This window comes from Pelophylax lessonae, assembly GCF_965119305.1.
Source record: "Pelophylax lessonae genome assembly, chromosome: 3".
Classification (NCBI taxonomy): Eukaryota; Metazoa; Chordata; class Amphibia; order Anura; family Ranidae; genus Pelophylax; species Pelophylax lessonae.
Window position 1 is genome coordinate 347,745,164 of NC_138770.1, and position 13,041 is coordinate 347,758,204.

Genomic DNA, 13,041 nt, shown 5'->3' on the forward strand with positions numbered 1-13,041 from the left:
CAAATAATTAAATAATGTAATGTGTCCAAGTGATATAAAAATGAATAGTGATAAAGGAGTCCCAATAATCTCACAGATGTCCAACGCTGCACCTCCGTGAATGTGCTTCAATTCACCACCACTGCAAATTAAAGCCTCTCATCTCAATCTCTGACCCAAGAATCAACCAAGGTCAGATGCAGCTTTACCCCGCAGGGGTCAAAGGATGGTAGGAAGGATCGTAGGCAGGACAGCAGAGGGTCTCCCAAGACCAGGTATCACTCATCCATAGGAAGAGATCCCTTGGTGTTAGCGAGGGTCAGCAAATTTTACAGAAGAAACTGGAGGAGGACCAAGTCATTTTATGCCAAAATCAGGTTGGAAGACTCTCGTTTTATTCTGTTTTCAACTCTTTTTAACCTGCCACATAGTAAAACTTCACCTTTGTCAAGGTTCCAGCCAGAAAAATATGAGCAACCTCAATATGAGCTCTACAAAAAGTTATATAGTATCTGTAGTACCACTTAGTCAAATTCCCCTTTTGGTAAAATTCCAGCCAGCAAATGTGAGCAAACAATGTTTCACACCCTGAATATGGGTGTAACATATACCATGTTACAAAAGGTGAACGTATCCTTTAAAAAGGACCTACACAAAACACAGGTTAATATTATAAGTGTGTCAGTTTTAGTAGCAGGATTAAGGGGATGCAAATGGGTAGAGGGGTTATTGTAGTGAATATTGGCACTTTTCCACTGCAAGTACCAGCTCGGCTCTACTCAGCCCTGCTTGGCCCTGCTTGGCCCTGCTTGGCCCGGTTTGCTTTTCCACTGCTGGTACCGCATGGTACGGTGTTGGAACGGTTCGGTACGGTACGGTATGGTTTGCTTTTCCACTAAAGTAGTACTAAAGTTAAGTGGGTGGGATAACAACGGGTTGGGTGGGATTCTCTGACCAATCAGTGGCTAGTAGTGACTGCATGCATAGGATTGTGGGATATGGTACCGGGTATGGTACCTGTTGGAACCACAATCGAGGTGGTACTGTTTTTGAGAACCGTACCGTTCGGTTCCATGCAGTGGAAAAGCGCCATAAGTGTACAAAAAATGCAGCTAACTTTTAAAGCCCATCTCCAGGCATAAATGAAGCTCCCTTTACCCTTCTCTCCCATTCTACTCTTACCAATTCTGATGCTTTTTCCTTAAATACCTTTTGGAACAGACATATACTTTCCTAGGTCCAACATTCAGGCCCCTTGCCTGCACTATTCACAGTACGGGGATTGGTAAAACAGTGATGCAAAAGTGCTCATACTGGCTGGTCTCTGCTGGTCCCCATTTGCTGACATCACCCTCTTCTGGATCCTGAGGGACCCCCGCCCTATACAGCAAATAGAAAATATTAGGAAACATTCACATCTCCCTGCCTGTACGAGTCAACGGTGGGGGGGGGGGGGGGGGGTTGAAAGAGGGAGCTCAGAGAGGAGCTTAAAACCATGATTTCAGTATTAGTCAAATTTTAGTCCTGTGAAAATGGTTCAATTAAAGCCATTTCAGAGTTCAGTCACTTTGGATGCCACCTGCTTTATGTCTTGATTGTGCTTACATATGACTGCACTTCAGGTACAACTGACTACAACTATAAAATATATTATCTGACATTCGCAAATTTAAAAAAAAAATAAAAAAAAAAATATTAACAACCATTGAGATTTTTTTATTTTTATTTCATGTGCCTTTATTTCTATTTCCTTCAAATGTACATGGAAAACAAGCTGTCTAGTAAAACTGACAGTAACATTTATTGGGACAAAGCATAACACTGTCAGAGGTGTCACTTTTTATTTAAATGGCTTACATTTTCAAAAATAACTTAAATTCAAACTCTTTTTGCTGTAAATGCCCAACTCCAATAGCCATACCTGTTCCCCCAAAATGGTATAGCTTGTTCCAACCCCTGTCATTGTCACTTTTAATGGACAGCTTGATAGGCATGTAAATGTAGAGAAAAATATACAAAACAAGTAAATGCATTATTGAATCATAACATTACAAGTATTTAAAGCTTTCACTTATCAATATATTTAATTTTCATGATAGTATTCCTTTAAAGGAAACATATCTCCATGGTTTAAAGTATAACTAAATGCAAAACTTTTTTTTTTTTTTTTGGATAGAGTGGAAAGGGATTTGAACACTTGTCAACTTTTATTGCTGTCTGGGAGAGATTCACCCTCTCTTGTTTAAGCCTCGTACACACGATGAGAATATCGGATGAATAATAGTCAGTTTCTGGCAGCATCAAAAGCATTTATTTTTTTTAAACAAAACATTTTACTAGTTAATATTTTAGACCAAAAAGGGAGCAAATAACAGAAGTTAATTGTTATGGCTTACATTCACTTTAAATATAGAGCTCCTTATAGTCTATAAATCGTCAAATATATGGAAGATCAAACATTTTAAAATGTGAAAATCACATAAAAAAAACATTTTAAAGCCCAGCTCCGGGCACAAAAAAAAAACACTTGCAGTGACGCTCCCCACCCCACATGCTACAAAAGTTAAATGCTTGTTAATACATTGATTTATTGGTTTCAGAAAAAAGTTACATTCCCAGCATGCTGGGATTCCTAACCTGTCACATTTGCTTGTGCTATCAACCAAACTGACATAGCATCAAATGGCTGGCGTCATAGCTGATCACATGTGCAGCATTATAACAGGTGAATATTAAACAGAGGCCAAGATGGCAGCTTTCTTGGCTGAAAACAATAGGAGGGTTTACTTCCACTTTAAGTCTAGACAGTTGCAGAAAAGGCTGTATTACCTATGTGTCCCCAAGCTCCAACTGGCTCCACTGCTGTTCTCCTTGAAGCTCAGGTCTGTGGGTAAAGTCTCAGCATCATCACATACAGTGCATTGGGAAAGTATTCGGCCCCCTTGAACTTTTCGACCTTTTGCCACGCCCAATTTTTCAGTTTTTTATTTGTTAACAAAGTTTGAAATATCCAATAAATTTCGTTCCACTTCATGATTGTGTCCCATTTGTTGATTCTTCACAAAAAAATTACAGTTTTATATCTTTATGTTTAAAGCCTGAAATGTGGCAAAAGGTTAAAAAGTTCAAGGGGGGCGAATACTTTCGCAATGCACTGTATGTAACACTGTACTGTACATGTTGGAGGCTAAAGTGCAACCAAGGCAGGGAGCAGCTTGCAGAGGAGGCTGCGGTTGACCCGTCGCATGGATCAAGGCAGCCTGCTGGAGTGAGGAAAAAGGTAAGTAATACAAACGCTTTTGCAACCCCTTAGACTTAACAAACAATTAACCCTTGCAATGTGGGGGCCCCTGTTGCAAGAGTTAATTGTTTGTTGTGCCCAAAGTTGGGGTTGAACTTTAAGGTACACACCGCAATGAAAACCTAAAATACATACTCACTGAAAATACACCATACTTTACCTACACTCAAGTTTTCTCTTAGTTGTTCCTTTCCACCAAATGTAGCCACCTAGAAATTTTGCAACCCTTACTATATCTAAATAACTGAGACCAGATCCATGCCACCCGTGAGGTCTTTTGAGGCAGTTTATTATATACTCCATGTGACACTGCAGTTCAGTAAGCCACATCAGTGTCACAAAGCCTACTAAAAGTAGAATATTACTGAGCTCAGCACAGCTGGTCAGTTCATCTACCCGTGTGACAGGTGCAGGAAGGAAACTCTGTTCAGTGACACTAAAACTGCACAGGTTCACTGAGCTAAGCGTGTGTGTGTGTGCGCACAGGCATAGCAACTGCCCAAGGCGGCACTCTTTGCTGGGGGAGTTGCAGCACGACCTGAACTGACATACATACATGGTTTTTTTTAATATAATAATTTATTTATTGCATGCCATTTGCTTATCAAACTGAGCGATTTAAAATGCATCTTTGTAACCATATACAAGATTCTTCTGTAAAACTTTAATAAAGACTAATAAAAATTTAAATACACTAAACATTTCCTTTATCACATTTCCGTTTTAAACGTGCAGCTGTTGAAAAGTGCTTTTATATTTTTGTATACTTATAAGACATTTTGTGGTAGCTTAAAAGAAGACATTATGATGTTGCTCAAGAGGAGGTTAAAGAGCATGTCATTCTAAATGAGAGTTTCTAATATAAATTTACTAGGCTTCTTCTATGGAAGAAATCTTGTCTTCTATACAGCACTTGTCAAACACATCTAACAAATGGTAGTAACCTTTGCCATATCTCATTTTCCTACATAAACAGCTCAAGCTAAAACTATAAATGGTGGAAAGTTTAAGCCGCATGGCTTGCATTATCAAAACTGTTAAACAATTATTTTCCATCGCGTCTGGATAGCGCTATCTGTTTTGTGAGAAATGTTGGAAAGATGACTTTTTAAGGGAGATCTTACACCAGCAGGTCATTAAGACGTGGTGTGCTAGGTGATGTTTTAGCTTGTAAATGTTTCCACAATTGCTTGTCAACCATTTTGGAAACTGTACTCTTTAACGTATACATTGCTGATGGTCGTAATAAGTAAAACAAGTGTTAGTTCTACGACCGGGAGACTGCTTAAAAAAAGGGCTAGCTGAAATATAATATATGATGGCTCAATAAATAAAATATGTTTGTTAAGTGTAATAAGCTTTCAGTATGTACATATAGCATCCATAATTTGATAAACTCCTCTCCCTTGTAAACCTATAGATTTCTAGGGAATATTTCTGACATTGTACTGACACCAAATCAGACCTTTCTAGCATGTGTACATATAGTCTGAATAAAAAGGACTTTATGGTGAAAGTAATGCCTGACACTGCTTTTTAATCTCTAAACTCCATAAAACTTCCCTTTTGTAAGTTGTGAATATAGTAGTTACGGTCTTTAACCACTTAAGCCCCGGAGGATTTGGCTGCTAAACGACCAGAGGGCATTTTGCGATTCGGCACTGCGTGACTTTAACGGACAATTGCGCGGTCGTGCGACGCTGTACCGAAACGAATTTGGCGTCCTTTTTTTCCCACAAACAGAGCTTTCTTTTGGTGGTATTTGATCACCTGTGCGATTTTTTGATCACGCGCTATAAACAAAAAAAGAGCGTAAATTTTGCAAAAATAGCAATATTTTTCCCTTTTTTTTATATGAAATTCCCCCAAAAAAAAATGTAAAAATCAAAATTTTTTAATATTTTCGGCCAATTTGTTTTATCCTACCTATGTTTGGTAAAAAAAATCGCAAAAAGCGTATTTTGATTGGTTTGCGCAAAAGTTATTGCGTTTACTAACAAAGGGAAAGATTTTTGTCATTTTTGTTGTTTTTTTTTTTAACGCGTAATGGCGGCGATCTGCGATTTTTTTTGCGGTACTGCGACATTGCGGCGGACAGATCGGACCCTTGACTGACATTTTTGACACTTTTGGGGTTACCAGTGACATTTCTACAGTAATCAGTGCTATACATATGCACTGTTACTGTAAAAATGCACTGGTAGTGAAGGGGTTAACTTTATTTGAGAGGGAGGGGCTGTGTGTGTCCCTAGGGGCGTGATTCTAACTGTGATTGGCTGTGGCTTCAACTGTATGCAGAGTGATCAATGGATCTACATAGTAGATCCATGTGATCAGCTCTCATACAGAGAGGAGAATGACAGGCAGCTTGTTTACACAAGCTGCCTGACTATCTCCCTCTCCCCCGCCGATCGCAGAGTGGCCGGCGGCGATCGGGTCCGCCGGTCACGCGCGCGGGGGGGTCCGTGACCACGCGGGAGCGGGAGCGCGCCTCCGGCGGCGCGCGCTCGCTCCCTAAACCCTCACAGGCGAGCGACGTAGACCTACGTCACTTTGCCTGTGAGGGGCTGACCGCCGCCGTAGATAGTCGTGCGGCGGTCGGCAAGTGGTTAAAGGCTATGGGCAATCCTCCCACAGTTGATGTACCCAGGCAGTGCACACTATTACTAGGCACTGATTTTTACCTACAGTACTGCAAATGTGGTCCAGTCAAGAGATCTAGTTTACATTTACATAAAAGGAGACCTGTACTGTGCCATTGCTAACCTTTTTCCTAAATTGCCTGGCTGGCTCTAGTGTCATTCATTTTTTAGACAATGACCTTGAACCAGCATGCAGCATGTGAAATGAGAGGAAAAGGGAAGGCTGTAATAAGCCCCCTTTTCCTCATGGGAGAGTGGCTGGAAGATAAGTTAGGTTATTGAGGTATTATTTCCCTCTTTTTTTCCTCAGGTAAAAAAGGGAGGGAAATTTAGGCTACCCTGAGGGAGCAGCTGGAGTGGGCGTAGCTTTGCAGGGGTCAGAGCACCTATAGGAATAGGTTTAGTGTAGAAGCTTCTAGAGCCCTCTGAGGCCCCTATATAAAGGGGGGCTCGCCTCAGAGGGGCTCATTTGCCTCAGAAGTCTCAGCGGTGTGAGTTCCCCATCCTCCCTCCCTTGTCGCGGCTGTTATTATGTGGTGGGTCACCTTTGCTATAGCAAAGGGGGACGGTTTTTTATGCTTGAGTGGAAGTTTATGGTTTTACCTGTAATTTTATTTATCCAGCCTGAGCCGTGGTGGCTAGGCTGTTGAGAGTGTTGATGTTTTATTATATATTTATTTAAAAGTTTTAAAACCAATAATAAACGGCCGCAGCCAATATTTTTCCAAAAAATACAGGTGTCTGCTTTTTTATTATAGGTTAATTTTAAAGCATAAGAAATCCTGCCTACTGTCCCATAGGAACTCCTGATTTGCAGGTTACTATTAAAGTCATTGGAGCAGCCAAACAACTGGCATTTTCAGAAAGAGAGGTCAGCAATGGCAGCTAACATATTTCTATCAGCACAGGTTTCTTTAAAATACTTTTCATCTACAATATTTGTTTTATTTAACTTTGCTTTTGTAAATGAAATTTGTGTTAAAGTAATTAATGGCACAACCTGACTGGCCACAGCAAATCTGGCTCACCACACTCCATCATAACAGTAATCTTACTAGAGACTTTGAAAATGACTGATTTAAATTCAGTATATATACTAATAATGTAGTAATTGTGTACTCTACCATTATTAAATGTAGTTTTTATCCTTATACATCATCATGTGGAGGGTTGACCCCAAAACAGGCTCCTTGTTTGCTTCAGATTGTTTCTTTAACCACTTGCCGACCAGCCGTCATAGTTATACTGCGGTAGGTCGGCTCTGTTACACGAAACAACGTACATTGTAGCAATTAGTGGGGGCACCCACACGTGCTGATTGGCTAGAGGAGGAGCCAATCAGTGTCCTTCGGGCATCCGCCGTCCCTCCCCATGGGGACAGAACGGCAGTCTGCTGATATAAACACAGCACACCTCTGTTCTGTCAGTTATGAACACATGGCTCCTGTGTTCCTCTTATTTAGGAACACAGGTTTCTGTATTCATCAAGCGAATACATCCCCCACACAGTTAGAAAGCACCCCTTAGGCATACATTTAAACCTTTGATCGCCCCTGGTGTTAACCCCTTCCCTGCCAGTGTCATTACAGTAACAGTGCATATTTTTAGCACTGATTACTGTAGTAATGTCACGGGTCCCCCCAAAAGTGTCAGTTAGGTGTCTGATCTGTCCGCCGCAATGTCGCAGTCCGGTTAAAAATCGCTGATCGCCGCCATTACTAGTAAAAAATAAATAAATAAAAGTTACATAAATCGTTCCCCTAGTTTGTAGACGCAATAACTTTTGTGCCAACCAATCAATATACACTTACTAGGATTTTACCAAAAATATGTAGCAGAATACATATTGGCCTAAAATGATTTATTTATTTTTTTAATGGGAATGTTTAATATCAGAAATTAAATATAGGTTTTTTTTTTTTGTTTTTCAGAATTGTTGCTCTTTTTTTTGTTTATAGCGAAAAAAAATAAAAATTGCAGAGGTGACCAAATACCACCAAAAGAAAGCTATATTTGTAGGGAAAAAAAGGACATCTATTTTATTTGGGTACAATGTTGCAACACAGCAAAATTGTCAGTTAAAGTAAGGCAGTGCTGTATCACAAAAAATGGCTTGGTCATTAATGGGGTAAAACCTTCCGGTCCTTAAGTGGTTAGTGTGTTAAGCAGATATTTGCATAGAGCACACTGTGTGTTCCCATAAATGAATATATATACTACAGTATATGTATTTTTTGTCAGATTCATATGGTTTTCTGTGACTTCCTATAAAACATGATTTGAAAGCATGTTGTATACTCTACCTGTTTTGGGGGTCTATTGTTTTTCAACAACACTGCCAATATGGCATTCTTATTTATTTTCCTTATCACCTAGTCCCAGTTACAAGTGATGGTATTGCTCTAAGATAAGACACTGGCCACGTATTTCTACCCAATGCTTGTTAAATAAGACTACCATATCAACATGCTGTACAGTACACGAAGAACCTTATCTAACACATTATACACAGAATATGGTATTGTATGTAGGGCAATGGGCAATAGAAAAGCATATCATTCCTATTTGATTTTCAAGTGTATCAAAGTGAGGTGAGCATCATCTGTTTCTGTTAGAGAGAAAAAAAAACAACATGAAAATGAAGCAAAATGCTCCATTTCAAATGAAATGTAATTATGAGCATTTCAGACTAAATCAACAACCCGTAAATATTACAAGAGGGGATTTTAGGTTAAATGATATAAAAAATGTCTTTATTTTCTAATTATATTTAACAGGAGAAACATTCAGATACCAGATGTGAACATCTGGGAGTTTTTTGTTAACACATTCTTTGGATCTTAGAATAGTCCACATAAGTGTAGTAGACCGATGTAAATAGCTGCTTGTATAAAGTTCATCTTCAGGTGTACATCAGGGCCGTCTTATTAGCATCATGGGCCCCTGGGCAAAGTAATGCACTGGGCCCCTACCAGCCTGCCCCAATCTATGCACCTACTCTCAAGAATTAAAGTATAAATATTACATACCATTAAACATATATGTATTAGTACTTTCAATAAAATCAAATTTTAAACAATATAAAAATCATTCCACAAATCAAATTCTAATTAACCCAAAGGGCACATTACAGGGGTGGAGGCAGAAGGGCACAGTACAGGGGGGGCAGGAGGGCACAATACTGGGATCAGGAGGGCCCAGTACAAGTTCCAGGATGGTGCTCAGGACACGGCCATATTTACTGAGACAGCTTAGTAAAAAGCGTGACTCATCCAGAAAATCCGGGACAGTTATCAAGTATGATGTAATGCAAGACAATCATGGGGCCCACATGCACCTGGGGCCCCTAGTGCCCATGCATTAAGACTGCCCTGGTGTACATACTAGCATTTACCTATAAATGTGAGCTTTGTTTCACTTCACTTCTTTTAAAACACAGTGGGGTTAATTTACTAAAACTGGAGGGTGCAAAATCTGGTGTAGCTGTGCATGGTAGCCAATCAGCTTCTAACTTCAGCTTGTTCAATTAGGCTTTGACAAAATAAACATGGAAGCTGATTGGGCTCTACACAGAGCTACTCCAGATTTTGCATTCTCCAGTTTTAGTAAATCGACCCCAGTATCATTCAAATCCTAAAATTACAGTAGTGGCCAGAAAAAAAATATTCAGATTCCAGAGACTAGGTTTCTGCTGTAGATTAGGAAACAAGGTGGTCTGTTGCCATGGACAATTGTTATGTTTTCCTTAAGTTTAAGAAAAGTTACATGAATCAATGCCCATATCTCTGGGAATCAGAGTATTGGGCACTTTGGATACTTTCAACAAATCACAATATTCCAGTTCTCATGAAACGAAGAGTGCCCATTCCTCAGAGACTCTCCTAATATTTAAATTCCAGGTGCCACTATTATTTTATTTTGTAAATCCTAAGAAATCAGGTGGATATGATCACACATAACAGGAGAATCAGAAAATCATAATTTACCTAAAATAAATTGATTTAGTTTGCTAATTTACAGATTTTCATAAATTGATTTGCTTATCTCTATATCTAAGGTACAATAAATGTTATTTGTCACCTACTCCCCACAACCATTAACCATCCATCTACTAAGCCTTAACCAATCAATACAATAGCAACAAGGTATTTCTTTGAAAAAGGATATCTGTTGGCATTGCCTGTGCTTTATAGAAATAACCTTGAGAACTATTGTTTTTTTTTTTTTTTTTTTCTTTTTTAACAAGGTAGTGCAGAGAGTAAAGGTGTGTTGTACCCATAGCAGGCAAACACGTTTTATGTTGTGTCTGTTTTTGTGGAGTCAAAACAGTAACGATTGAAAGATTGATTTCCTAAAAAATAACTGCAGTGTTCTTTGTCTTGTTAAATAGAGGTTTCTGTGGTCAATGGAGTAATCTATTGGTAATATATACAGATCTGTTTTACTTTCCAAAAACACATTTTTCAGATGAATGGGTACAATGCATTCAATATCTCAGTATCTCATCCATGGTCACTGAATTCAGTTAATGGAAACATACGGTTAGACAGTTCGTTTACACATTTGTATTCCTTTACTTGCCTATATATATAAACCTGCCAAAGCAATACAGAAATCTAAATGATAGTTTTGTTTTGTTTTTTATCTTTTTCAGTTTTCTTCTTGTCTTCAGCTGCTTAATTTTATCAGTGTTTTCCACCATCCCTGAACATCAAGAACAAGCTTCATATTGCCTCTTTGTCCTGGTAAGTGATAATACTAAAATTACCACCATAAGTGAATAATTTGACATTTCTCAAAGTTAACTGATGATATAAAAAACACGACTATAAGCCCAATTAAACAAGTAGTTCAAGTCTGCTGAATCAATATGTTTTGAAAATGTTTGAGACAATTATATTAACAAAGCAAAGCTGCCCATAGATGGGTAGAATTTTGAATACCATTTTTTTAGGAAAAGAACATTCTAAGAAAGTTCAGTTATTTATCAACAGTCATTTTCAACCGCAGTGATGAGAAATGAACAAATTTCTAATAGTGTCTGTGGTTTTCGGTAAAGTCTATTTATTCTAAAATCAAATGTTTAAAACAAAATCCTGCGAACATCATTCAAATACTATAAGAATGTTCTGAGAATTTTCTTATGAATTTTCCTAAGACTTTTCTTAAGAATTTTTGTTCTAAACTCCATTCTGTCTATGGCCATCTTTAACACATAGCAGATACTAAACCTGATGTTAACCACTATCAATGTGACCTAAACTGATTTCTAAAATATGTACAAAATTAGGGTCTCTTGATATAAATCATACATTGACACATAATGGTAATCCACAACCATAATGAACATGCAAATACAAATACATTTTGCTGTACAAAGCTATAAAGTATATGCAGGTTTTGGATTCATCCAGCCCAAGCATGGCAGTGTATTGGTCCATAGATGGATCTTTTCCTTTGGATAGCGTGTTATTTATGTTTTCATTATTAAACTTTGAGGATTCTAAAACCATGATGGGAAGTTTGTATGTGACATTATTTTCATAATAGATGGGCTTTGAAAATTCACCTCCCCGAATAAATATTAGGGGCAAACTTTTTATATTTTGTTAACCAAAAGCACCCTTGATTCATTATACCTATGTCCATAAAAGTTGTTATAAAAAAAGTGGTATTGTGCGTACAATGTCTCTCTGACTTTCCATATTCTTAGGCTGGCCATAGATGTATCGAAATTTGGCCAGTTCAGCTATAGCCGTGAGCAGTGGTCATTGTATTCTGACAGTGGGGAAACCTCCCACTGTCAGAATACAATAGCAGGAGGGAGTTTGCCATCAACACTGACTGCATTGATGGAGGAAGCAAGCAATTTCCTTTCCTTCAACACGAAAATTGCATAATCTATGTCTTGCTTAAAGGATAAGTTCTCATTCAGGATCATGTTACATGTTCCACCTGTTTTCAGGGTGGAATATGTAACATGTTCCTGATCCTGCAGCTGCTCCCCAATCCCCACCCTCCCTGTGACAGCAGGCTAGGGATCTTCTCCCCGTACCTGCTATCACTATTTAAAAAGAGTGCGGCCGCATCATTCATTCACAGAGTTCTGTGAATGAATGAACTACAAGTACCAACAGTCTTTGTGACTGTCGGCTTGTAGTTCTCAATGAACTACCAGGGCGCTTTTGAGTGCTCTAGTAGTTCATTGAGTTTTCTTGTCTTTGTGAAATTGTCTGCCTGTATAATGTATCAGTAGATAACTTACACTGCCAGTCTGTAGGAGTCCTGCATGGCACCCTTAATCTGCTTTTCCCCATTTTTTCGATGCTACACCATTACTCGCTTTTACAATCATGATCCATTAATGTATCTTTATAGAGAGGTCTAGGTCACCAATTAACACCACCCACACCACAGTGGTGCAGCGATATATATGAGTATATACATGTACTATGTGTTATTAATCTCTCTCCTCCTTTATCTGTACCAGGGATGCAGGCATATGACTCTACCCTGTCATTACCTCATTTAAAGTCCCACAATCCCCACTTCTGAACCTGTACCTCATCTCATGTAATAAGATTAATTTATTATGTCCATATAGATGGCTTTGTGGCATTTTAGCCATGCAATGATCACATCATTTTCAGCCAGCTATATATTTTGCTGTTTCAATGTTGGTATGTGTAAAATTACTAAAGCAGTAAACATAAAATACATAAATACCCATTGACAGTAGTCAATAAAAAAGTAAAATTTCACCCAAAATTATGTATTTCCCCAGTTATTTATGTATATTCACTTTAACTATAGAAGTGTTCACAGCTTTTACTTCTTTTAATTATATTTTACATATGTAGATTTTCATTTCTTTATCATAGTTTTATGCAGAAATGCAAAGAAAAAATTCTGGCAAGTAAAACTTACTATTTAGCCTTTAGTATTATTTAAAGGATCATGTAAATCTGAAACAGACACAACCTTAGAAATATCTGCATAAAATGGCTGTAAGAAAATGCTGGATTTAGAATTGTATATGCACAGTCCATTCTACATTCCATCGAATCAGCGACTATATTTAGAATGGTTATTATATTTGGAAGAGAGGTGATTGAATGG

At 38.3% G+C, this 13,041-nt stretch overlaps 1 protein-coding gene across 1 annotated transcript in view; it reads left to right on the forward strand.

Annotated features, from left to right (window-relative positions):
- The window catches only part of KCNQ5 (potassium voltage-gated channel subfamily Q member 5), a 749,354-nt gene that overhangs the window by 491,700 nt on the left and 244,613 nt on the right, over positions 1-13,041 (forward strand). The window contains exon 2 of the mRNA XM_082251332.1: positions 10,577-10,667. Coding sequence (XP_082107458.1) covers positions 10,577-10,667 — 91 coding nt within the window. The remainder of the gene's footprint in view (positions 1-10,576; positions 10,668-13,041) is intronic.